Source organism: Stomoxys calcitrans, chromosome 5 (assembly GCF_963082655.1).
Source record: "Stomoxys calcitrans chromosome 5, idStoCalc2.1, whole genome shotgun sequence".
NCBI lineage: Eukaryota > Metazoa > Arthropoda > Insecta > Diptera > Muscidae > Stomoxys > Stomoxys calcitrans.
In genome coordinates, this window is record NC_081556.1 from 95,021,458 (window position 1) to 95,048,102 (window position 26,645).

Here is a 26,645-nt window from a genome sequence, read left to right on the forward strand (position 1 = left end):
TACCCAATCTTCAAATAAATGGGCACAAAATGTCTCTTTAGTCCCTCATTACATCGACATAATTTTTAAGCTGACATATACTTCAATTACATCTTATTTTAGTTACAAACAACACATTCCGAAAATCTAGGCATATTTATTAATAGATACCCGGTAGGGTATCTTAATGTTGAATTTGCCCTATTTTTGTATTCTTAAAGTCGCTCAACTATATGTCAGAAATTGCTATCGATGTCTTAAGCCAATATTTTGGAGTGTTTTATTTAATTTAATTTAAAATTGATCAAAACAGAGTAACGAGGGTTGACGATTCTGATAACGAAAAAAAGTATCAAAATTTGATGGGAAGGCTTAACCAAGCATACAATTGAAAGACTAACAGAGACTTATTTCCGACAGTAAAATATTTTCTCTTGATTAGTCTAGGCGATAGAGTTCCTAAAAACGTTCCTCCGGTATATCGAATGGATTTGTTGCTTTGCGCTAACTTCGACGATGCACATGCAGTATATTCCGGTGGTCGTATTCTTTTCCTCTAATTAACGCAGCGTTGCACATATTTTACATTTTATCTATCGAAAAATCTAATACTTCAAATTTTCTGTTGTTGTTATTTTCCAAAAATGGCAACTGATTGGAATATTCTAATAATAGTTTAGTACAAGGCGTATTTACTAAGGAGGAGGATGGAGTTTGATATATCAAACCATTTTTAAATTCGCCTTATAAAAATTTAAACTTCAAAATAAATATTTTACAAATTGATGTTTGTGTTTGCTGCTGTTTCGGTTCTTAAACTTAGGCTATATAATGGTACGCGTATAACAACCTCAATCGCTATCAGCTTCGCTCAGGGAACTTAGGTTTATGGCTTCGCCCCCCACTCAAAAATTAACACTCAAAAATTAATAACTTCTTTTCTCTTGCTCTGATTGGTCGAAACAAATTTGCCAATGAAAATAAATAATGACACGTTGAATTGAATTTTCTTCGCCCTGTTTACAAATTTTAACATATGAAGTTCCCAAAAAAAGAAACTTCGATGTAGCAATTCGTCGATGCGGCCACCTTATAAATACGCCTTGGTTTAGTAGTTTTCGAGTTTCCTTACAGACACAGTTTTTACTAACAAAAACCTCGTTTACACTGATCTTTAAATTCGGATTTTATGGCTCGATCGTCTATTTTCCCTTTATAAAATCAGCTGGCGAGGGTAAATCCAGATTTATGAGCAGTGTAAACGGGGTTGAACTGAGAAACTAAGAAATTTTTTGTTTCATTGTTTCTCGATGCGAGAAATTCCCACATAGGTAAGGGCTTCGGAAAAAAAAAGAAGAAATTGTCGTTTCCATTATGAACCTCTCTTCATTGACCTGGACATGGTATGAAAAGAGTATTATAAACAATTTAATTTATAAACTTTTTTAAAATGAATAGTATTAAATACCAATCTTAGCATCTTATGTATGTACAGTACAATCATATATATTTAAATTCACCGTTTCGAATGCTTTGGAAAACAATTAAGACATGTTGCAGAATGTAAAAATGATGATTATGTCACGGGCAAATAAAAAAAGACTTTTGCTCATAACGGAGTTTGTCGTATACTGACTGCGTTACATTTAGACAGTTTCATTTTGTTATCCTCGTATCGTGAATTAAATAATATAAACCTAAGTCACTTTGGATGGATAAGTCGTTGACAACTATTAATTGTGGAGTGTTCGTATAATATTGGAGACACTAGGACGAATTAACAAATCTTATGTCTTAAAATAGGTTATTTTGACAACTCTTTAACGGAAATCTGTCAAATAAACCTATTTCATATCTAAACTAAGTTTTGTGAATACCAGTAACTGACTTCTATGGTAGAGGTTTTTAAAAAAAAAACACTGCTATTATTTTGTAACAGGTTTATAAAAGAAACCCCTCTTTGTATTTTATTCTTATAACCTAATAACAAATGTAAACTAAGAAAGGGATAAAAGTAAATACAAACCGTCTGTCCCTGTTCCGTCGTCTATCTAGTCTTGCGTCGCAGCCAGCATCTGTTCCGACACTTGAAAACGTTAGGGCCTTCTGCACTTTCATTTCAGCAGCTACTAACTCAGCAGCCGAACCCCTATTTAGTGTTGACCACCCTAGATTATGTGTTGTTGTATCTGCATACTTCTGTTTGTTGCTTAATGAAATTGAATGGGTGCGTGCGTGTGTGTATGTATGCAAGTTAAAATTCATATTCGTTTCTCATTGTTTTTGTTTTTGTATGAAGTGGTTAGGTATGTGTGTTTATATACGTCCACACGACGTTAGCTGTAGCCGAACGTCAAGCACATAAAATTAACAGCCCCGTCCAGCGTTCGGCTGCCAGTGCCAGTTCAGTTGCGTTCAGTCCACGTCGGCGTTTACGTCTTCGTTCGGTATATGGTGTTGTGTTCTCCGCAGTGAGTGAATTGACTGTACGACTGTACATCATAGTGTTTTTTCACAATTGGATTTATTGTGAAGGAAAAAAACATTTTTGGCTGAAAAAAAACCAACAAGAGTTTTGCTGTGCAGTAGCTGCCACCAACAACATCATCTAATCATCGTTTCGAGGAAGAAGAAAGAAAAAACTCTCATTGACGTCGTAATAACGTATACGGGTACAGCTACTTTTTTCTGTTTCGAGGAAATTATTTAGGCGCTGCGTCGCAATTGAAAAACAAAAGAAAAAGCATCACCGATCGGAGCAGAGGAGCCCCCTATCAGCCAGCCACCAGCAGTCATCGTCGCCAACACCATTCTTATCAGAAAGAAAAGCAGCAAAATCCCAAACAAAATACGCCTCTAGAAAATGGATACGAAAATGGACCCAGCTCTGGAACAGCAGTTTGATTTGAATCTTATAGAAGCAGTAAAAATGAATCCCGTGATCTATGACCGTTCGCATTTCAACTACAAACACTTTGTCCGCAAGGCTCAGACTTGGAAAACAATTGCAGAGTCCTTAGGTGTTCCAGGTATGTATGTATGCTCCATTCGGGTTTATTTTCTTATAGGCTCTTCCAAATAATAGACAATAATTAAAAGCAAGCAATTTGAATGTTAAAATTTACTGCGTACATATGTACATAAATACATACAAATCATATAGATACGCGTTTTTTCAATCGTTCAATTACAACAAGCGACAGACATATGTATGTGTGTAGTGTCTACACATTTGTTTGTATGTACAAACATATGCAAGTTTTAAAATACAATACCCAGCAAGGGGAGGAAGAAAGATACATTTAAATTACACACACGCACATAAATACATACAAAACACTACAAAACAACAAGAACCACATATCACAACGTAACCCTATATGTGCGCTACATAAAATCGTCGACATTATTACAAAGCGACCTTTCTGAAACCCTGCCTTTATTACCACCGTCCGCGAGCTAAAATGCTGAATAAAATGTTCCGTTTCTATTCGAAAGTAACCAAAATAAAAATCAAAGCGTTCGTTCGTTTGCTCGTTCATCAGCAAATCAACAACTAAATGCTGTCTGCTGCTTTATGTAAAAAAAAGAAAACGACTACGTGTACAATGGGGTTATTGGGCGGCGCGCAGAGGGGTACATAAACTGAAAACCAGCCGAGGGCCGAAGCAGACAAACGACAAAGGCAGTCGACAGTCAGTCGCTGTATATTGTAGCCTCTGCTACTTGTTATTTGACGTATGTCGGCATGTGGGCTTGTGAATATGTCGCTTTCATCTACAATGGGCGACTGAGTTGGAATGCTAAGGGTACTGTTCGTACTAAAAGGCGGACAAAAATTAAAATTGAATGAATGATTTGTGTTTTTGCTTTCAGTAAATTACAAAATTAGCAAAATATATTTGTTATTAAAAAAATTTACTCATTTGAAAAAGGATTTTAACTGTGAATATGATTTTAAATATGAGATAATCAAGACTTTCTGCGCCGTCGGTTTCCTGAATCTACATTATTTAATTTTATGGGTGGGGGGGTGTAGACCTGGTCGGTCTACATTTCCATTTAGGGTACGATTTTACGCCATTGAAGCGATTTGTTTTTACCAAAATTTGTCCCTTTGACACTTGACAATTTTTGCTATCCCTTTACACTTTGACAATTTTTTTCTTTAAATTTCACATAATCATTAAGGTCATCTTTTCTATATTGAAAAACAGAGTTTACATTTTCTGTTTAATATAGTAGTACAATTGGTTTTTGTCCCAAAAATTACCCGTCTTTTACGATGTATTCCCGGTTATTGCTTTGTACTTTAAAGGTTAGTAGCACTGACACACATCCAAAATAATCTAATATCGGCAAAACAAACTAAAAAAATTACATTTAATTTCAAGTAAATGTTTCTCGGAGTTTATAAAAATCCTATGCAATTTTGATAATTTAGAACGTTTAATCCTCTTTTAGTTTTGTCATTCAAATTGAATCATGACAACACATCTTTTAATAAACCGCGATAGTAAGCTGCGATAAGATAAGCCGCTTATCATCAACCCCAACATATCTCAGCCAAATCGCATTAAAAATTCGATCTCCATGTGCGCAAGATATTTATGAAAATAATCGGTTATGTGGCAGCTTTATAATGTTTTTGAACGATTGGGATCATATTCAACATATATAGATTTTCTAAGTTAAAAATTGTATGCAAAAAATCGGGGAACGGTTTATATAGGAGATCGATTGTTCTAAAAGGAAAGTATGCATATATGTTGGATTTCTGTCGTTTTCTTTCGCCTATTTAACTCAATGTACAAGAGTTCTTGAGAATGAATATCAAAAGATAAAACGCCGTTTATATAGGTTTTATGCATGACATAATTACCAGGCAGTGTACCGTAAACAGCTGAGTACATTTTTTTTCGCGAAGTACACTATCTGTCAACGAGTTTGATTATGTATGTGTTTATTTTAGTTAAGAACGATAACATACACAACAACGAAAAATGGTCCGAACTAGTAACATGCACAAAATCAGAGTTGCACCAATCACTGATTTTGAAAGATAGTGCGCTCAATATTTTGTTGTTGGACAACTGTCACTACCTGCAAATCAATATATCTTGGTTTTATTGACATAACGCGTTCGGTTTCGGTACCAGTGCATTTTTGTCCGATCCCCTGGCTGTCGAGCCTGCAGTTCATAGCTTAATATGTTTTATATTAACTATAATCCAAATAAAACGCAATAAAATTCTAAGCTGTCAATACAATTCATTTAATTTTTACAGCTGTCGCTTCAATTCTTGTCGACTTCATTTGTTTTATAAAAAATTAATATCAACTATTTTCAATCAAAGAGTTTACAATTATTGGGTTGCCCAAAAAGTAATTGCGGATTTTTCATATAGTCGGCGTTGACAAATTTTTTCACAGCTTGTGACTCTGTAATTGCTTTCTTTTTTCTGTTAGTTATCAGCTGTTACTTTTAGGTTGCTTTAGAAAAAAAGTGTAAAAAATGTATATTTGATTAAATTTCATTCTAAGTTTTATTAAAAATGCATTTACTTTCTTTTAAACCCAATATATAATTTTTTTTCGCTTGGTTTTCCTAATACTGGGTGATACCATGTTCGTTTTTCACTATTGAAAAAAAAAACATTTTTCGCCATAACTTTTTTGAAACACTACAAAAATCTTAATGATAACAATACTTTTATCAAAACTTGATTCATAAGTTAAGGCTGGTACTATGTTCACTTTTCGGGAAATAATTTTCGTGATTTCTTTTTTTTTTTGGATTATAGATTTTGAGGCAAAAAAAAAATGCAGTACTCTTCAGTAGGACATTCCGTCATTACTTATGAAACAATTTTAACCAAAGACAAAATTTCTAAATTCTTTAATTTTAACATTTAACTGGTTACGCGAAAAAATTTTGCGTACAGTGGTTGTAAATTTTAAACCCATTTTTATAAACGGATGTAAAATTTATTTTTAGTAGAAAAAAAACTAAATTTTATGTTTTATGAATTTTTTAAGTCTACTCCATTTACTTATGTTTGAAAAATTTATAAGTGGAATTCATGTTCTGTCTTAAAAACCACAGGTCACCAAAATCTTCTCCAATTCTGTGATTGTACTCTAAACACATATACAAATACCTTACTATAGGAGCCAATTTTTAACCGATGTGTCAGTGATTTTTCACATGTATTTCTGTTATGTTTTTAAATGTGTGCGCCAATTATGATATAGATCCCGGTATATGTAGCTTCCATATAAACTATCTCCCGATTTAACTTCTTGAGATTCCAGAGAGCCCAATTTTTTAACCGATTTGGCTGAAATTTTGCACCTTCTAGTACGATTTTTAATATATGTGCCGCTTATGGTCCAAATGGATTTCCCGATTTGTTTCTTGAGCTTCCAGCGAGCGCAATAATTGTCCAATTTGGCCGAAATTTTGTATAAGGTTTTTGTTATGACCCCACCATCCGTGCTTATATTGCACTTTTTTTTGGTCTCTATTGTACAATGTCGAAGCTCTCAACACTGGTATGCAATCAACTACTAACCACTTTTAGATTGCTGCGCCGCAATGTAGTACCAATTCTACCGTCCTCTGCATTCACGATTTTCGTGTGTCGACACTCCTCTGTGTGTGTCATTAACGTTGTTACGCGCAGCTGTACTTTTTGTGTTTTGAACGTTTTTGTGACGTTGTCGTCCGTATTGTTGTTTTTTCCTCTAACATTCTTTGCATGTTCCCGTCATTTTGCTGTTATAGCAAAGCACGTGCTCTTGCCGTTTGTTCGTACATATCATCACTCTGCTCTCTCTTTGGTTTTCTTCCATGGATCTGTCGCCTTTGATTATATTCCTCTGTGTACGTTAACCTAGGCATAGATGCAACCGAGCAACATTTTATCCTCTTCTTAGCGCATGCATACCTATTTAGGAACAGCAAGCAGATGCTTGGCGTAAGAAGGAACTGCTCTGTTGTTATGTTTTGATGATTTGGACTTATAAACTTAAAAATTGTTGAGACAGGTCGAGATGGTTGGTTGATACAGGCGTGGAGATAATCATGTTTTCAATTTTTTAGCAAGGAGTTTATCTGAAACATTTTGCAAAATCCCAATAAAATGCGCCAGAAACACTAGCTATGTTATCCGGTATATTTACATTGCATTATTTTTATGCTGACTTACGCTTAGAAACAAAATACACTGTACTCACATACGACTAACGCGTAAGAAACATTTTATTTTGAAACAACGATATTTATACACCACAGCTATGGTTATTGGCTTCAATTATTTTATGCATATGGTTGCAGCGCCAAAGCAAAGGATCTACAACCATCTGACGACCAGTCGGTTTAATAAATTATAAAATTAATTTTTTTTAGTTTCATATTTTTTTCAATTTCATACATTTTTATATCCTCCATCATAGGATGGTTGCGTATTTATATTTTCATTCCATCGAAATTTTGGATTTTGACCCTTTAAAGTACCTGTATATATAAATATACATATGTACACATGTGGACAAAAAAATACGTGCGATTTTGTTTTTTGAACGGAGGTATGGTTTTTTATTTCAGATTAATTTGCAATATAAAGTAGACATATTTTGTGTATTTAAAAATTTAATATGATGAATTTAAAAGATTCATCGGTTTTAATGTGGACAGTAAAATAGGTGTATCTAAAGGCTGGTACTATATTCGTTTTTCATAGTTGAAAACACATATTTTTCACGGTTACTTTTTTGAAACACTACAAAAATCTCAATGAAAACAATACTTATAAGAAAAAATGTTCATAATTAATGAGGCAATGTCCTACTGACTGATATCAGCAAGTTTTTTTTTCTTCACTTTTATTATATAAAAAAAGTAATCACGAAAAAATGTTGCGAAAAACGAACATAGTACCAGCCATAACAAAAAAACTTTAAAATATAACAGTAATATCGACATGAGTGTTATAAATAAATAAATGCCTAAATTGTATCAAATAAATACAGCCCCGAATAATGTCAAAAAATAAAAATCAAATTTCTTCCTAAAAAAAATTATAAACTTTTTGCAGCAGAAGCAGAAGACAATAAATCTTAACAATAGTGTATCATAACATTTGTGTGTAGTGATGAAAAATGCAATTTCCAAAACAACTCAACTAGTGTGAACGGTTGAGATGTTTTCCAAAACGACATCAGCCAAACAAGTCAATGTAGACAAGGCATTAGGCATGGAGGAAATTAACTTGCGGCAAGTCTCTACCGGGATATTGTACCATGCTTTTCGAATATTTTCCCACAAGTGGTTTTTATGGTGTTATGGGAAGCCTAGAAACTTGTCGCTTGAATTGACCCCAAATGTTCTCAATGGGATTGAGGTCGTGGGACTGACTTGACCACTCACCAATGTTCAAATTATGATTCCGAAACCATTCACTTACCAATTTTGATGAGTGTTTCGGTTCATTCTCCTGATGAAATGTCTATACAAGTGGCATATTTTTCTCCAACAAATCCTTGTAAACAAATCTATCCATTGTGTTTTCAATAAGATATGTCATCCCTTCCAAGTAAAACAGCCAGTTTTTTGGTAAATCTAATATGGAATTCTTTCCCTTTTGGGCGACGAAAATTCCTTTTGCGTAATTTTCAAACAAATTGGTTTTTACTTCGTCGATCCAAAGGATATTTCGCAACTTTTTTATACCTTCTGGTACGCGCCATTATGAGCCAAAGCAAAGTTCTTCTAGCTTGTCTCAGTAAAGGAACCTTCCGGTCTATTTTACCTGGAAGTTTTGCAGACACCAATCTTCGTCGCGCCGTGATAACACAACATTTCCGATTTCCTTTTAAATTTTAGAGCAAACTGAAGATGTTTGACAGTGAAACTAAACACGAAACGTGCGTGAGCTGTTTAAACAAGTGTTGTCAAAAAGATAATAGCTAAAAATCACCCTTTACCATGTAACACTAGAATGGTACATAGTGAATTTGTTTGTTGCACTCAGAGGACAGATAGACTAATTTATAAATAAACGTGTCGACTCAGAATCCCCTTCTTTTGGCCATGTCCGTCCGTCTGTTTATTTTAATTTGTGAATTACATAGCGCAGTTCTTTATCCGATCATTGTCAGATTTTGAAAGAAATATATTTTTAACCTGGAGAGGAAGATATTTTAAATTGAAAAAAAAAACGGTTTAGATTTAGAGAATGCTCCATACAACATAAATGTGTCGCCCAATTTTCACTTCACGTTTGTGATCGCCTCAATCAAAAGACATTTTCAAAATTTTGCGAAATGTCTTCTGCTATGTGTTGGTACAGGTTAGGTTAGGTAAGAGTGTCACTTAGACAATTTTTTAAGTCATTGTGATACCACACTAGCGACAGACCAAGGCTCTGGCGGGAATCGAACCCATGACCCCTGCACTGGTAATCCAAGCACGCTACCTACTCGGCTGCCACGGTAGCCCATATGTTGGTCCAAATCAGTTAAGATTTACACATAGCTGTTATATCCATCTATAAATGTTCGTCCGACTTTGTTTAATATTGCGATAATTATCAAAATCGGTTCCAATTAGGATATACTAAATTACTAAATTTTTGCAATGATTTGCACCAAATTTGGTACCAATACGAACACCAAATCGCGATATTACTTAATTTACAATTATAGAGTAGGCGGAGACCATTTCTTAGTCGGCCCCGTCCAAATTTAGCTTCGCCTTTTTCTTATTGATATAAATTCGGTTGGGATTGGAAATGGATCAAATCGGTCCATGTTTAGATATACATACTTTACCTTAATTGGCTATGACAGAATATTTAGATATCATAGCTCACACAACAACAATGCTCGACACGGGATGGTTATGAGCACCACATGGGTTGGAACTGTAAGCTCCAATTTGTGTGGAGTTCATCGTATTACGAGAAGCTCAGCAGAGAGCTACCGGGCGCGTCGACAGGTTGCGAATAGTGGGATTCTTCGTCGTTGTTGTTGTAACCACATTCAGGTGGAGGTAGCGCATCGTTCAGAACTGTCGAAGCAGAAATTCCTGCCGTATAAGACATGCCATTAATTTGTGTTGTATTTTATTTCTAGAACAAAAATGCACTAAACGTTGGAAAAGTTTGCGCGACAAATTCGCAAGAGAGCTGAAAATCAGTCAGGATTCACGATGGCGCTATTTCAAACAAATGTCATTTTTAATGGAATCTATAAGACAGTATCGTGAATCTCTTTTGGGAAAAGTATCATCAGCCGGAATTCCAGCAAATACTACAAACACCGTTGCACAGGTTGAAGCACCACAACAAACTCACCAGCAACAGACCCACCAACAACAGGTTGTTGATTTGTTTACCACTCCATTTAATGGCAGTGCTACAATAACAACACAGTCACTTACCGGGCATCCACATGGTAAGCTTTTTGTCTAGTTGAACTTTGACAGTTTTATTTTAAATGTAAATTCCATTTTCAGCAATTGTTGTTACCGGTGACGCCGCCCAATTGGCTGCTAACAATGCAGTTAAAGACCAAAAGACCTACTACTATGAACCAGTGATGAAACGCGAGCGTATTGTCGAAGACGATCAACAACAACAGCAACAGCAGCAACAACAACAGGCCGCTCAGGCGCAGCAACAGCAGCACCATTCGGATATGCTCAGTTCCATAAAAATATTCCAAAATAGCATAAGCCAAAACGTTAGTGCCGAAGATCAGTCCTTTGGAATGGTGGTCACCGATATGTTGAACACGCTGGGCGTACGACAGAAAGCTGAGGCCAAAGTTCACATAATAAAATATCTCACGGATATGCAGTTGCTGGCTCAACACAATAAATACTGAGATACGGTTATTACAGTAACAGACAAAACATGCACAATGTTCTCATTCGTACCACACATAGACAAAGTCCCAGATGCAAATGGCGCAGAAGACGAGGATATCGAAAATACCGGCGATACCTAGATTTGATATAAAAAATTAATGAGGACATGGCATAACAAACTGTAATTCAACTAGTCAGAATTCTTGAGAAGATGTTTAGACTAGGTTCACTATGAATATCAGCATGCGAAGGATGTACTGCATTTAAAAAATGCAAATATCCTGTTTTGCAAAAAAGAAATCGTAAATCGGTAAAGTTCAAGAGAGAAATATAGACAGTACTGCCATATAGTATAAACTAAAAATATGTGCTGCACTTGTATTGTTGAAAATTTAGACGATACTGTATCCAATGTGTAAATAGATTCTAAAAATTTAGGTATAAGTCTACTTTATAAAACATTATATAACAGAAATATATATTACTAGTTTAAGGTATTTAAAATTAAAAATACATTCTGCTATGAAATGTAATCGATATACAAATGTTGTATTTATTCTAGTGTATATATTGGCGTACATACCAACGCCACCAGAATGGTGGACCACCTGCAATATAAAATGCAAATGGTAAAATAAAATTCGAAACCAATTTTATTTTTATAAATTGTGACATACAAACAGTTTAAATTATTTAAGGCATCGTATTGGTTTTTATATATTATAAGGTTGAAGTGACAGTCTGCTTACAGACTCGGACAATAAATAAAATGATCTTCGCCCTAACACGCAAAAAAAAACTTTAAAATGAAAAAATTCGGCAGAGCTATTGCCGTTGACTAACGTTCGAAGCCATCAATAAACTTTCAACAGATGCATAGAATCATGTGCGTACCATGGAAGTGATGTAATTGTTGCAAACAAAAAATCTGTCACTACACGAAAACACATGCATTGGGAAAAGTACAGCTAATAGACAGGGTTGTCGAGCGTGGTTAATGTGGTATTTGTATCATAGAGGCGTTTTCTCAATAAATACGATACATATGCAACATACCAACGTATGGCCCTTGAAGCCATCACACCTAATATGGTTGAAACGTCTTCTAACCGAGGACGAAATGCGTCGCATGGTAGTTTGCGTGTGTTGCGATCTCTTGCTTTCCTTTTCTAGTTGCAAAGAAAAATCTCCGATCATATAGCACGTCTCGAAAGACGTATACCGTATTTCACAGTATGTTCACCGTTTCCTTGGCCTATGCTTTGAGAATTTTGATTACAGGAATACGTGTCATACGTGTTGCTCGAGTTTAGAATCAATTGCATATGGAACTTAGAATATTTTCTCATTCCGATAATACTTTTAGATTGAAACATTTTCTTTACCTTTCTACCAACTAGACAAAGATTTAAAACAATTTTTTCGCTAGTCATGATTGGGCATTTCTTAATTTACGGACTTTTTTTTTTTTGCTGCATTATTTTAATTGTGGTTGGGAACCACTCATTACTGGCTATGTTAAATTTATTTTTTTTAGTATGTTTTTAATTTGGGCTATGATACAATGTAATTAGATTTTTGGTCCTGGTAACTTCTATATTACAACTGAAATCGAAAAATAAAAATAAATATAGGAATAGAATAGGGAGCAAGCGTCTATCCATCACCACGGAAGCGCTTCTTCGTAGCGTCGGCCCACATTCACTCAGGTATTCAGTCGCCAAGTACCAAGGATTGGTACTTCGCGTCCTCACATGCATAACCGTGTTTAGAATTTCATCGCGTCTCTCATCGAAACAAATCAGTCCTATCTGAGGAGACAGAGACCCATCTGGGCATGACCAGAACAGATGGTGAATCGTCTCCTCCTCATTGTCAAGAAGACAGCGTCGAGAGAAGTCGTTGTGCGGGAGGCCTATATTTCGCGGCCTTATGGTCTATTATCGCGCAGTGCCAGTTTATGACTGTTGTAATCGTATTAAGTGGCCCATTACCAAGGACCAGTGATTGCCTCGTCCTCTTTTGGGCGACAGTAGGCCTGAGTGTTCTGGAAATCCAACAATCAACCATAGACTTCCACCTCGCCACTACCTTCGCATTAGCCATCTCCTCTACTATGTTCAGTAGTTCGATAAAAAAGCACGTGTGCAAGACCGGCGACAGGTCCGCGAAGAAGTACTTCCCGGCATGCTCGTTCGCCCTTTCATTCCCTGAAATATGTTTTTGGGAACCCAGGACAACACAATGTCAGGAGTCCATTCAGGAAGCTCAAACACTCCGCCATGCACATCGATCTCCCCGTTCTCGAATTCTAGGGCTAGGAGGCCGACATACTGATCACATTTATCCTGAGTTTCGCAGGTTATAAGTCGATCCTCTGGATCTTCTTTTCGACTAACGTATAGGCATAGACCTCTGCCTGAAAGACCGTAAAACAGGTTTAAGTAGAATTTTTGGATTTGCTATAGCAAAGCCCTTCGATATTTAAGCAATGGATACCCAAGCATAGAAGTTTATTTGATAAGCGGCGATAACGACGTCAGCCATACTGCCAATTATTATGATTTTATCAATTATGTAGTGCGATATCTCCTCAGGGAGAAGTTTTAACATGGTATAGTACCACACAGATATCGCCTTCATTAGGAGGGGATAACCACCGCTGAATATTTTTTCTGATTTTCTCGCCAGATTTCTAACCTATGCGCTACAGTGGCATCCGATTATAATTTTTTATAAACTATTGTTTATATTTTACCGTCATTCATAACAGAAGTATTTCTTCAACAAAATCCGAAATTTCCAAGGAACATTCCATTAAGAAACAGGGGATAAACTTCTCACATACCTCACAAATGCCGCCACCATAAGCAGGGTATAGGTTAGGTTAGGTAAGAGTGGCAGTTCTTTTCAGACTCAGACAATTTTTAGTCCATTGTGATACCACAGTAAGGACAACCCAAGGCTTCTGGTGGGAATCGAACCCACGACCTCTGCACTGGTAATCCAAGGACGCTACCAACTCGGCTACCGGGCGTCGTAGCAGGGTATAACCACCGCTGAAAATGTTTCCGATGTTCAGCGTCATAGGCGGACATGCTAACCTCTGCGCATCATTGAATTAATAAGGTTAAGTCACTTGCCCAACAACAACGAAATCAACGATATAACCCTGTGAGAATGGTAGCGCAAATTCCTACTAGACTTTTCGCATTTTCTTCGTCCCCATTTTTTATAATACTGTTGTTCGGCCGGAAAGTCGAAGTCTGTACTAGGCTTTACATAAAAAATAGTCCTTTAAACTTGCTATAAACGGTGCCAAAAGATAAAGAAATCTTTTATTGTCTGTTTGCGCTTTTTTTATTTGGTCTTAAAATCTTATTGAATCTGCCAACGGTTGGTTCTGCCCATGAAATAATTACCAGGTAGTGTACCGTAAACAGCTGAGTAAAATTTTTTCTCGCGAAGTGGACTATCTGTCAACTAGTATTGGTTGTGTGTGTATTGTAGTTAAGAACCATGGCATACACAAACAACGAAAAATGGAGCGAACTAGATACATACACAAAATCAGAGTTGCACTAATCACCGATTTTGAGAGATAGTGTTCTCAATAATTTGTTGTTGGGCAACTGCCACCACCTGTAAATAAATATATCTTGGTTCTGCCAGTGCAGTGACCTACACCACTTGTGACGTGCCTTTCGTTTGGTTTGTCCAACCCATGATCCATTTGACATCTCCTGCTGATGATCTTTCTTGGTCGAAAATGAAATCGCGATACAGAATACCAGTCAAATGCTTCTAGCAACAACACACTCTTTGCTGACTTTTAAATGTTTTTTGCTATACTATTCTTTGAATAGAAAGCATTAAACAATGGTCTAAAGCCGGACAATATCCTGTAATGGAATCTCGAAAACTTTTATTTGTATATTTAGCAAACTCTTTCAGCGCAATTGAGTGTAATTTCGTAATAATTTGCAAATTAATTTACGAAGGAACAAAAAGAGGAATTCGTTAAAATGCTACATTCGACATGCCAACTTGCATGAATCTAATCTGTGCCACTTTTACGATATTGGGGAAGACCAAGCAGACCGTATGTCTTGGTCGTATACAGTTTTTGGCTTTTACCTTCTTTAGTGAACCCTGCCTCTGCGGTCGTATGTAATAAAAATGTTCGTAGAGCGTACGGCCAATAGCATGCCCCATTATGTTTTATATCAGCTGATTAATTGTTGTTTTTCTGTACTTCAAAGGCAAACGGAGCATCATTTTAAAATTTGAATTTATTAAAAAATTAAAATAATATTAAAATAATTATCCTGAGATGAGCATAAAAATACGACACCGTACAGAATAGGATGCATCTTTTTGTATAAATATAATAAGATTACTAATTGCTTAGTATATATAATAAAAAGTGTACTAATTGCCATCGCATAAACACGTGCGTTGGGTGAAAATCATAGGAAGAAGACATTAGCACTATATATTTTTTTTGTATCCCAATAAAATAAACACTTGAGAGATGGAGTTGAAAGAAAGCCAAACACCCATTGAGGGAGAAAATGAAAGTAAGCCAGCTAAGCGTAGGAATCCTTTTAAAGTTCAAAAGGATAAAGAAGAAAGGGATCGACGTCAAAAAAAGCGAGCCCGACTTATTGTACGCAACATGAGTTATAAGGCAAAGGAAGAGGATATACGAAAACATTTTGAACAGTGGGGTAAATTGGAAGAAGTGAATATACCCAAACGTCCGGATGGAAAGCTGGTCGGTTGTGCCTTCGTGCAATACGAAACCATTAATCAAGCAACTAAAGCCATTCTAAAAGGAAATGGAAAGGAATTACTGGGTCGTGCTATGTTCATTGATTGGGCATTAGGCAAGGATGAATATGTTGCAAAGAAACAACAAAATGTTAAGGATGAGCCTGTTGAAAAGAAACCAAAAGTTGAAATCAAAGACGAAGATGACATGGATATGGGAAATAACATGATCAAAGCTGGAGAAGGCATAAAGGACAGTGTTGAAGAAGAGGTGAATTTCCACAACATTTTCAAACTAAATTTTATATGCTAATATTTTTTTTTGTTTAATTTAAGAATCAATCTAGCGTTGATGATGGTGACCAGAATCAGGATAGCGAAGATAACGATGGAAATAGCTCTGCCAGCGACGATGAAGAAATCGAGGATAGCGAAAATGAGGAGAGTGAAGATGATAATGGAAATGAAAATGATGATGATGACAAGAAAGATATAAAATCCATCGATATCAGTAAAGTAAAAAAGGAGAAACATTTTTCGAACGATGTTCAGGAAGGTTGTACAATTTTCATCAAAAATGTGCCATTCGATGCGGAAGACAATGATCTACGTAAACTTTGCCGCAAATACGGCCCAGTTTATTATTCCATCATAAACAGAGAGCCCATATCGGGCCATTCTAAAGGTACAGCGTTTGTTAAATTTAAATCAAAAGAATCCGCCGATATGTGCTTACAATCTGCATCAGAATTTGTTTTAATGGATCAAGTGCTAGAGCCGTTCCCAGCGCTAAGTCGAGAAGAGATACGGCAGCAGAATTTAGAAAAGAACAAGCAAAATGATGGCAAAGATTCGAGAAACCTTTATCTGGCAAGAGAAGGCTTGATCATGGCCAATTCTAAAGCAGCAGAAGGTGTCTCTGCATCCGATATGAATAAAAGACATAAGTTGGAACAGATAAAAACCCAAGTCTTGAAGAATTTAAACAGGTTTGTAGTATCAATCAAAAAATGTTATTATTTAATATTTAAAATTTTCAATTTCAGATTTGTGTCTCGTAACCGTTTATCCATACACAATTTACCTTTAAATTATGACAACGATAATCTAAAAGATATGATTATAACCTATACTGGGTTTCGGCCTCACGAATGCAGAGTAATGAGAGAGAATAAAGTTACACCAGAACATCCCAAAGGAAAATCAAAAGGCTTCGGTTTTATGTCATTCAATACACATTTGGAGGCTCTAACAGCCTTAAGAAAGCTAAATAATAATCCTAAAATTTTTGGAACTCAGCATGTAAGAAAAATTGGATCACAATGAACGATTGGCTTTACTTTAATATTGTAAATAATTGTTATTTGTATGTTGTTTTCTTATATTTTTAGCGCCCAATTGTTGCCTTTAGTATAGAAGACCGTGCCGTACACAAAGTTAAAGAGAAGCGTAAAGAACGCTCAAAAATAAACAATCCTACATTCAAGGAAAAATTGGAAAAACGTAAGATTTTAAAGGAACAAAAGAAGGCCGGTAATTTCCCTCCTAAAAATTTATTCAGGGGACCGCAAACTGATGACAAGGAAAAACTTAAAAAGCACATAAAAAAATTGGAAGAGTCAAGGGCAAAGAAAAATAACACTAACAACAATACAAAATATCAATCGGGTGCGGTTAGCGGTGATTATGTTGGCACAGAAGCAAAACAAGGCACAGTTTTGCGAATGCGTTCCCTAAAGAAAATAAAAGAACAATCTCAAGACCATTTGCAACGTGTTAAACAGGATAAAAAAAAGAAAAAACAACAGAAAATCAAGCAGACCCACTTGGCCGAACGCAAAGCTGAAATTCGCCCCAAGCAGGGCAAGAAAATGGAAAGGGATGATTTGGCTCCACTTGTTAATAAATATAAAAAAATGTTAGATAAACAAGCTAATCAAGGAGGAACGGGCCCAGAAAATCCATCCAAAAAGTCGAAACGCACAAAGTGGTATACGGAATAAAGTATGTTGTTTTTAGATGTAACTAATAGTAGTTTAAACAGTTTGTAAATATAAACGAAAATAATATAATTTGAATTGATGTTTTTAATCCAGAATTTCCCAGAAATGAATTTGCCGAAATTGCAGAGGGAGATCTTTGGAAATTTTAAAAAGAATTTACAAAATAGCCCAAGTAACTATTGGCGATTATTACTTTCCCGGCATGGGATAACTATGAGTAGTAGTAGTAGTAGTATTTATTGAGTCTTTTCTTTTTCGATTACATTGGAATACTGGAATGTACTTATCGATAACAATATAATATACTAAGAACTATTGTTGTTTGGTTCTAATACACGATTATTTGTCTTATTTGCTACTTGCTTAACATGAAGTTGTGTATATGAATGAAAAATCATAACAAATGGATTTTGTAAATAGAAGACTTGCTCCCGGTCCTCGCTGTCTCTAACAGAGCTTGATTGTCTGTTAAATAATAAATAATCTTACAATTAAAAAAACATCTAAAACGAAATAACAATAAGTCTGTTAATCACTATATCGAACAGATCGGAATGGTTAAACCAAATAATAAATGTAGTAAAGTATCACAGATCGTGTGTATGAACTATCGAACGTTCAAATACATATATAAGGCAAGATATATCACATTTTCGTTTTGCTATTAGAATATATTGCAGGGTGAGTAAAATTGTAATAATAATAAATTCCTATGATTTAATAAATTAATATGTAAATATATATATACATCCTCATCCTCTATGAGAGCCTGATGTTGTTGTTTGGAAAAAAATTGGTGTGTTATTGCGGATTGATCCATTGTCGGTGGCTTCATTTATGATGGCAACAGGGGATAGATAAACAGAATCAGCCCAAGATGTATGTTCTTGCAATTCAAAGATTTCTTTAATCAATTCGTTATCATGAGTGGCCAACTTTTGCACAAATGTTTTCTGGAGCTTGAACGCGTAAGAACACAGGGGTTCAATTCCAGAATTGTCGTAGATGAAGTTATTAGAATATTTTTTTGTGCGATTTTGATAATTTTTGTTTATGCATCTGCGAAGAATTTTGCGCTCAAAAATTTCCAGTTCTTTGGCTACTGTCGGGGAGACAGTAAACCAGATGGGAAAGCCGTAGATAAGCACTGGTCTGATGGCCACCTTGTATAGCAACAACTTTGTGGATTGGGGTAAGTGTTTGTTGTTTAAAATGTAAGAAAATGCTCCTAGAATTCTTTTTGACTTCTTCAGAGTTGTCCGTGCGTGGGAGTTGAATTTCATCAGCTTGTCAAACGTGATGCCAAGATATTTGATGCTGGATTCAATTGGGATGTTAACGCCGTTGAGTATAAGTTCCAGAGATTTGCTTTGAGGAACCACGTATTTTGGGCATTTCCCAGATGCGTTTCTTATGCAGATTGCCTTTGATTTCCCTGCATTAATTTGTATGCCCCAAGTGTTATAGTAATTATTTATGATATTAAGGTGCTGCGCTGCTTTCCTGAGAGCAATTTCTGGTGAGGTGTCATGTGCATATATTAAACAATCATCGGCATATAAAATTGCTTGGGAATTTTGTGCAACATGGGGAAAGTCATGCAGGAAGTAATTAAAAAGATGCGGTGCCAACACACTTCCTTGTGGCACCCCACTACAAACGGAACCAGAATCGGATAAGGTACCCTGAATGTCAACACAAAATTTCCGATCTGTTAAAAAGCTTTTTATAGTTTTTACAAGATAAGGATCCACCTCCAAATCAATCAACTTATATAATATTCCTTTATGGCAAACTGAATCAAATGCCTTTGCAATGTCAAGGGAAATCGCTACAGTACATACTTGATTCCGTAAATTAGTGGTAATGTCGTTATGGAATTTTAACAATGCATGCTGCGTGGAGTGCGCTTTTCTGAATCCAAACTGGTAACTTGTTATTGGTTCAATAAGGAATCCATTTTCTATCTTCTGTTTCAGGACTTGCTCAAATATCTTCCCGATGTTAGACAATAAGGATATTGGACGAAAATCGGATGGGCTAATGGATTCGGTGTTTTTTTTTATTGGAAGTATTTTTGCTACCTTCCACTCAGCCGGAAAGTACCCATTATTTATGCAGTGATTAAATATGCAAGTAAGTAAATTCACGGTGGAATCAGGGAACTTTTTTACAACAAAGTTGGAGATTCCATCTAAGCCACTGGATTTTTTATTATTCATTAGCTTTATAATGGATTTAACTTTTGCAGGGTCGACGAAATGGAGGCTATCTGCATTCTGAAAGGCATTAAATTCAGCATCAAGTGTGAAAATAGAACGAGGGATGACATTTATGGTGTTTGATATTCTTGAGTGGAAATCTTCAATCGGACGTGGAGGCAAGCTTTCGCGGAAAGTATTTGAGTAAAACTCGTGGAACTGGTGAGCTATATCAGAGCTATTGGTAATTATATCGTTATTTCGGACAATTTGCTGGCAAAATGGAGACTTAGTTTTCCCTGTGATTTGATAAATTTTTTTAAAAGCGGATGGACTAGGTTTAATATCTTGCAGCCTTTTATTGAAGTAATCTGCTTGCTCAATGTTGATGCTTTCTTTTATAATTGTTTTAAGCAATTGTAACTGGTTAGATAAAAGCTTGTACTCACTAGATGTTCTATTGCCTTTCCGGTGGAATATCTTTTTAAGTTCCTTTTGCCAGAGGTGCTTGATTTTATATAGTTTTTTTGTTCTTTCTGAGAGAAGAAACTTATTGTCCTGGATTTGTATCCGTTTTGTGTGATTATCGTGAATAGTATTAAATGATGAGTTAAAATCCTTTATTAACGCGTCTATTTGTGTGTTTTCCAGGTTCATAATAGACGAGGGCATGATGCGGCAAGACGCTGAATCCATGTCTTGCTTAAAATTGCTCCAATTTGTATCCTTATATGATGTAAAGATGCGAGGGGTTCTCATAAGAAGCTCTGTTTGATCCATACGCAGGGACAATTTAATTGGAAAATGGTCTGAGAAGGATGACAAGGATGCAACTTCAAAATTTGGAAGAGTATCATTTAACAGGTGCGGACTGATGAGGAAATGGTCCAAGAATGAAGAACCGTTTGGAAATGATGGAGAAGAATCACAAATTCGGGTGACATCAAGCATGTTGTCTTCAAGCCATTTTCTCATTGTTTTACCATTCATATTTTCCAGTGTATCACCCCAGACAGGACTTTTTGAGTTTAGATCACCTCCAAGGATAAATCCATCAAAATTCCTACAAAGTTGAATGAGTTTTAATAAATCAGACTCAAACTTATGAGTCTGATAGTTACACTGGACGTAAATTGAACCAATTAGATATTTTCTGCGGACACTGTTGTCTAATAGCTCTATTTGAGCAAGGCAAGTATTTATTCCGACATCATTTAAGACAATTCGGTTGAATTGTATAGAATTTCTGACAACAATGCCAACCCCAATAGGCGAATTGTCATAAATAAAGTTGTATCCATTTAATTTAATTTTCCTGTTTCGTTTTAGATGGCATTCTTGAATAAATCCTATATCTATTTTGTCACGATGCAAGGTGTCCTTTAGCTCTATTTGTCGACTGACATCTACCAGTGACCTCACGTTGTATGTTAAAAATTTTATAACTCTATGGTTCATAATTACTTTTTACTTTATTAAGCAGGCGCAAAAATTCTATCTTGGCATCTGACTTTGTCATACTTGCATATTCAGAGAGAAATATGTGTATTTCTTGTTCCAGTGACAGTTCTTCTGGTTCCAGAAAAATAGAAGCTAATTTAAGGAATTGGTCAATTATTGGGGATTTACGTTGCATTGTATTTTCTTGTACAGAAGAACGCGGATGAAAAAGATTAGAAAATGTCTGGCCAGGAGTTCTCATCGACGACCCCACAGCCTGGTTGACATTGGCCCTTACCATAGACCTCTCTTCGATGGCCTTTGAAATCCTTTGCTGTCGGGCGACAGCATACTTTTTGTATGTTGGGCACCCCCGCCAATTAGCTGGATGACCCACCTCATTGCAATTATTGCAAAACGGATCTGAGGAGTCTTCTCTTTTGCGCAGACATTCACCTGGACCATGATTCTGGTCACATTTCACACATTTATACGCGGAATTACAATTCCGAGATATGTGCCCCCAGCGTTGACACCTATGACATTGTATGTCGGATTCCTTCTTTTTCGGCTTCTCCCAAGAAACCACTTGATTCTGTATGCCCCTGATATCAGATATATCAGTAAGCTTCTTACCGGGTAATAGCGAAACTAAAAAAAGACCAGTGTCAGCATTCTTCTTTGTTTTGTATTTTGCTATATTTGCAACTGTGTTCGGTACTTTCTCCTCCAATTCAGCTTTTACATCGCTGATTTCGGTGCTTGAGGTAAGGCCTCGTAATACAAATGACGGTTGTTTCATCTCCTTTGGGGTAAATGAGTACGAATGTACACCTTTCTGACGTAAAATGGCCATCATTGATAAATGGACGGACGGGTCCATAAAGTAGATTTTACTTTTATTTTTATTAATATTTTTTACCTTAAAAGCAGATGTCCCAATTGTATCTCTTAAGGAGTCAACTAGAGCTTTGACATTCACATTAAAAAGGAATATTGGTGGGCACCATTTTAATTTTGGTGCATTGTCATTGTTGCTATTGTTGTTGTTGCCTTTGGCAGCCTGTGTGGCTTGAGTTGATGGAGCAGATACGGAGGCAAAATCAACCTGGGTAAGAACCCCAAGTATACCAAATTGATTGTCGTCCATCTGCTTGTGTTTTTTTAATCTTTCCCTTAATTCAGAGGACTCCAAGTCCTTCAAATCTACGGTGGTTTCGAGCCGTTGTCTCTTGGTGGCATTTATGCTTGTTGTCGCTGTTGCATTGTTGGTAAATATTGCAGTCGTTGCTTGCTGTGAAGTTGATGCCTCCTCCTCCACTGCATCAGAGTCCATCTCGTTGGGAGAAAAACCAGGCATCATATTTGCAAAACCTTGCAGGTGTGATGCCTGTTTTTTTTTTGATGATTCGGTAAATAATTTATGAATTCTTAATTTTTTGTTTATGTTAAAAAAAATATACGTCTGTTTAGATTCAGTGTTGCCTACTTTTTTTCGGATAACTATGAGCATTGCACAGACTAGAACTTTGAGGTGTTCTTCGTTGTCATGAGGAGCTTAGCTACCGGGGGCGTCCACAGTTTGCGGACAGTGGAATTCTCCATAGCTTCAACGGCAGCCACGGACTATAATTGATATCGAACGGAAAGTCTCAGTGAGAAGCCGGGCGGCAACGGCTCTTGTATAAGTACTGAGTGCCTATGATGCTCGATATGACAAGGCGAGTTATTGGCGCCTTTAAATAACCACTGACCATCATGTTCCCGTACTTGTTCGCACTGAACAGTTTACTATTGGTCATATTTCTCCAAGATTATATATATATATATGTAATTTTCAAAGAGCTCATGTCTACCGCGGTACCACTAAAGCTGCAATTTGCTGTTTCTAACATTTCTCGAAGATTTCACGTTATTTGTTGTTGGCAACAATTTGGCTAAATATTTTTGGGAAAGTCGAATGGTCATGAATTGAACCTTTACAACTTTTTGTCACCCATTCATTTTTCGTAAATTAGCATTAAATACGAAAAAAAATGTTATACTCCACCATAGGATAGGGGTATACTAATTTGTATACTAATTTCGTCATTCTGTTTGTAACTCCTCGAAAAAATCATCTAAGACCTTGAAAAGTATATATATTCTTGATCGTCATAACATTTTAAGCCGATCTACCCATGCCCGTCCGTCCGTGCGTCTGTCTGTCGAACGCACGCTAACTTTCGAAGGATAAAAGCTAGCTGCTTGAAATTTTGCATAAATACTTCTTATTAGTATAGGTCGGTTGGAATTGTAAATGGATCATATCGGTCCTTGTTTTGATATAGCTGCCATATAAACCGATCATTGATCCTGACTTCTTGAGCCACAAAAAGGCTCAAGGCTCAAAGACCCAATAACTGTTTCAAGTATGGTTGAAGTCGTTCCCAAACATGATATAGCTATCATATAAACTGATCTGGGGCCATGTCTTCTTGAGCCTCTAGAGGCCGCAATTCCTATCCGATTTCGCTGAAATTTTGCAAGTCATATTTTGCCAAAAAACTGTGCTTATTATGGTTCGAATCGGGTCATAGCCTGATATAGCTGCCATATAAATCGATCTTGAATCGACTTCTTGAACCACTACAGAGCACAATTCTTATTCGATTTTATTACTTTCAACAACTGTGTCAAATATAGTTGGAATCGGTGCATTACCTGATATAGCTGCCATATAAACTGATCTGGGACATTGACTTCTTGAGCCTCTAAGGGGCGCAATTATTATCCAATTTGGCTGACATTTTGTACAACGGATTGTCCCATGACCTTCAACGTGTCATATGTGTCAAATATAGTCGGTCTGTAGCCTGATTCATCTCCCATATAAACCGATCTCCCTATTTCTAATCTCCCCAATTATTTTCTTTTATCCTTTGCTTGCCTAAAAAGAGATAACGGGGAAGGAACAAATTCGATCCATGATGGAGGGTATATAAGATTCGGCCCGGCCGAACTTATCACGCTTCTACTTGTTTCATATAACAATTACACTCAAATTCTTACCACCGGTATTCACCTCCGATTTTTTTCATTGTTCTAATTTCGATCCCAAGGAACACGAATCTGAAATCTATTGTATTTGGGGGGTAAAGGCCCCGGGACTCACCAAGGCTATATATGAAAGTCTGTTGGAAAAATTAAAGAAAAGCACCACAGGCGATTTTTTTTTTTTGAAAGTGTTTTCTTTACAGATATCTTTTCGAGCTTAATTATTTTCTTGCAATACTATCGTAATATACTCCTTCGTACTTTACTTTTCATTCGATACCCATATTGACTGGGGTTAAGCAGGGTTTAAAATTCTCAAGACCTCGTATTTCCTTCCCTTCCCTTGGACATATTGCGCATTCGTAATCTACTCGCTAATTCCTTTAATTTACTCCCATATTGTCTACTAGATTGAGCAATTCTCCCTAAGAGGGGTTTTTTGGTCCCCAGGGGGGTCCAAGAGCCTTTGTCCCAAGAAACGGGCTTCAGATTAGTGTTCCCTGGGGACAAATCACGTCTGCATACCAAATTTCAGCAAAACCGGAGGTGCGCCCTGTAAAGAGCAGTTTTGCCTTGTTATACCCTACACCACTACTGTGGTACAGGCATTAACGAACCTAGCACAACTTTCTGGGAGCTAAATCCCCTTGAATGGCAATAAAATTAGCACATTTTCTCAAAAACCGACTTTGCCTTTCCTTACCGGTTTTAACTATTAATATGAAGTAACAATTCTATTCGATTGCTCCTTAGCTCACGAGTGGATTTCGAAAAGCTGATACTCGATTACGTACACGTTGACGATTGTCATAATCTCAAATATCGATAGTACTTATTCGTTAACGAATACGGTAATGCCAAACCAAAAATTTTTTGAACAATTTTACTTGTTCTTGATGGCTATTGCAATGTCACAATCAACAATGCGAATTTCCGGGAGACAGCATCTTCTTCGCCTACAGACGTGAAGAATGTCGGTCTTATCTAGCGAAACAACCGCTCCCGAGTTCGTACACCATTCCTGAATAGCAGAATTAAGACCATCTAAAGCCAAATTCGCCTCCTCGTGCGAGCCAGAAAACAACAAAAATATTGTCTGCATATATCCCAACAGAAACGATTCGCTGGTGGCCCTCGATCCTCCTGGCAAGGGTGTTAGCATAAATATACCCCCTTATTCCGGTTGGCGATGGCGTAGTCGAATGTCGAACTTTTTACAAAATGGTATTATGGTTGTCGAAGATGAAAATTTGTTTAAATTTCTGGTATCACGTAAGTCGAATTCGACTATAAATTTTGACGAAATCAATTGATATAGAAGTTAATTGCATTCTAAACTACATCACTTCTGTTTGTGGAAAGAGTATGGAACCTACTTTTATATTATTTTTTATTTACCAGAATATTTTATCTATTATCAAACTGTATGTGAATAAGTTAGAGAATACCACAAAATGTGAAATTCGGCTTCGAATACGACTGCTGTCGATTTTCGCCTTCGACAACGGGTATAAGGGTAATTATATAGGTTAGATAAGGTTGAAAAGAGGGTGCAGATTTTAATCTGCCCCATGCCACTATAGACATGCACCTAAGACAGTAAACAGCTTGTTGTGCGCTCTAAAAACTAAAAAGTAATTTCGAAAAAGAAAATTTCAATTTAGGAATTCCGTGCTACTTACAAAATCCTTAATTGTTTTCCATACCACTCCCCTAAGTAGGTTCATGTCTGGTATCGTGTCCCACCAAAGTATCGGTGTTTGTTAGCCGCGAAAGACGGACAATGACTTAGGAAATGCTCCAACGTCTCATCACCTTCCGTACATGCCCTACACATGCCATCACTTGCCGCGCCGATTTTGCATAAGTGAGCTCGTAGTCCTATGTGTCCGTTATGACACCAAAAGCTATACAGACCTCCTTACTTCCTTTCAGTAATAGCCTCGTCCTCTCAACATCCTGATCACCCCATAGGATATTCGCCGTCCTACCTACTGCTTCGCTGTTCCACAGTGTTGCATGCGCGTTTGTCGCTCACTCCCTTAAATCGGACTGCGTCGCCCCGAAAGACTTCGGGTTAACCAAGTGTATCGGCGGCAGTTCTCTGTCCTTCACTGCCAAATCGTCTACCCTTTCATTGCCGGCACCCAAACGATGGGAATTTGGGCCATCCTCAGATAAGGCGTTAATCTCCTTACACTTCAAGACTGTAAGTGACCTTACCGTTATATTCCGGCGTTACCTTGGTTACGCCAAAAATAGTTTTCCCTTTTCACATTCGTTTCACCAAATAAATATTTAGGTGACCGCCAATTCACACGAAATAATTTTTTCGAATTC

General features: G+C 36.6%; 2 protein-coding genes across 3 annotated transcripts; both read left to right on the forward strand.

Moving 5' to 3' along the window:
• The first annotated feature begins 691 nt into the window (after window positions 1-691).
• On the forward strand, window positions 692-11,518 carry LOC106086683 (transcription factor Adf-1). Of its 2 annotated transcripts, XM_013251447.2 has the most exons (4): window positions 692-2,206; window positions 2,279-3,008; window positions 10,117-10,437; window positions 10,499-11,518. In XM_013251447.2, the coding sequence occupies exons 2-4, from the start codon at window positions 2,843-2,845 to the stop codon at window positions 10,867-10,869; spliced, it is 858 nt and encodes a 285-aa protein (XP_013106901.1). In that variant the 5' UTR covers window positions 692-2,206; window positions 2,279-2,842; the 3' UTR covers window positions 10,870-11,518. The 2 variants fall into 2 exon arrangements, with proteins under 2 accessions (XP_013106901.1, XP_013106900.1); XM_013251446.2 differs by having other exon boundaries at window positions 692-3,008.
• A 3,583-nt stretch (window positions 11,519-15,101) lies between these two features.
• Window positions 15,102-17,703, forward strand: LOC106086665 (RNA-binding protein 28). The gene is made up of 4 exons (XM_013251420.2): window positions 15,102-15,896; window positions 15,962-16,614; window positions 16,672-16,927; window positions 17,017-17,703. The coding sequence occupies exons 1-4, from the start codon at window positions 15,387-15,389 to the stop codon at window positions 17,626-17,628; spliced, it is 2,031 nt and encodes a 676-aa protein (XP_013106874.2). The 5' UTR covers window positions 15,102-15,386; the 3' UTR covers window positions 17,629-17,703.
• Window positions 17,704-26,645: the final 8,942 nt, after the last annotated feature.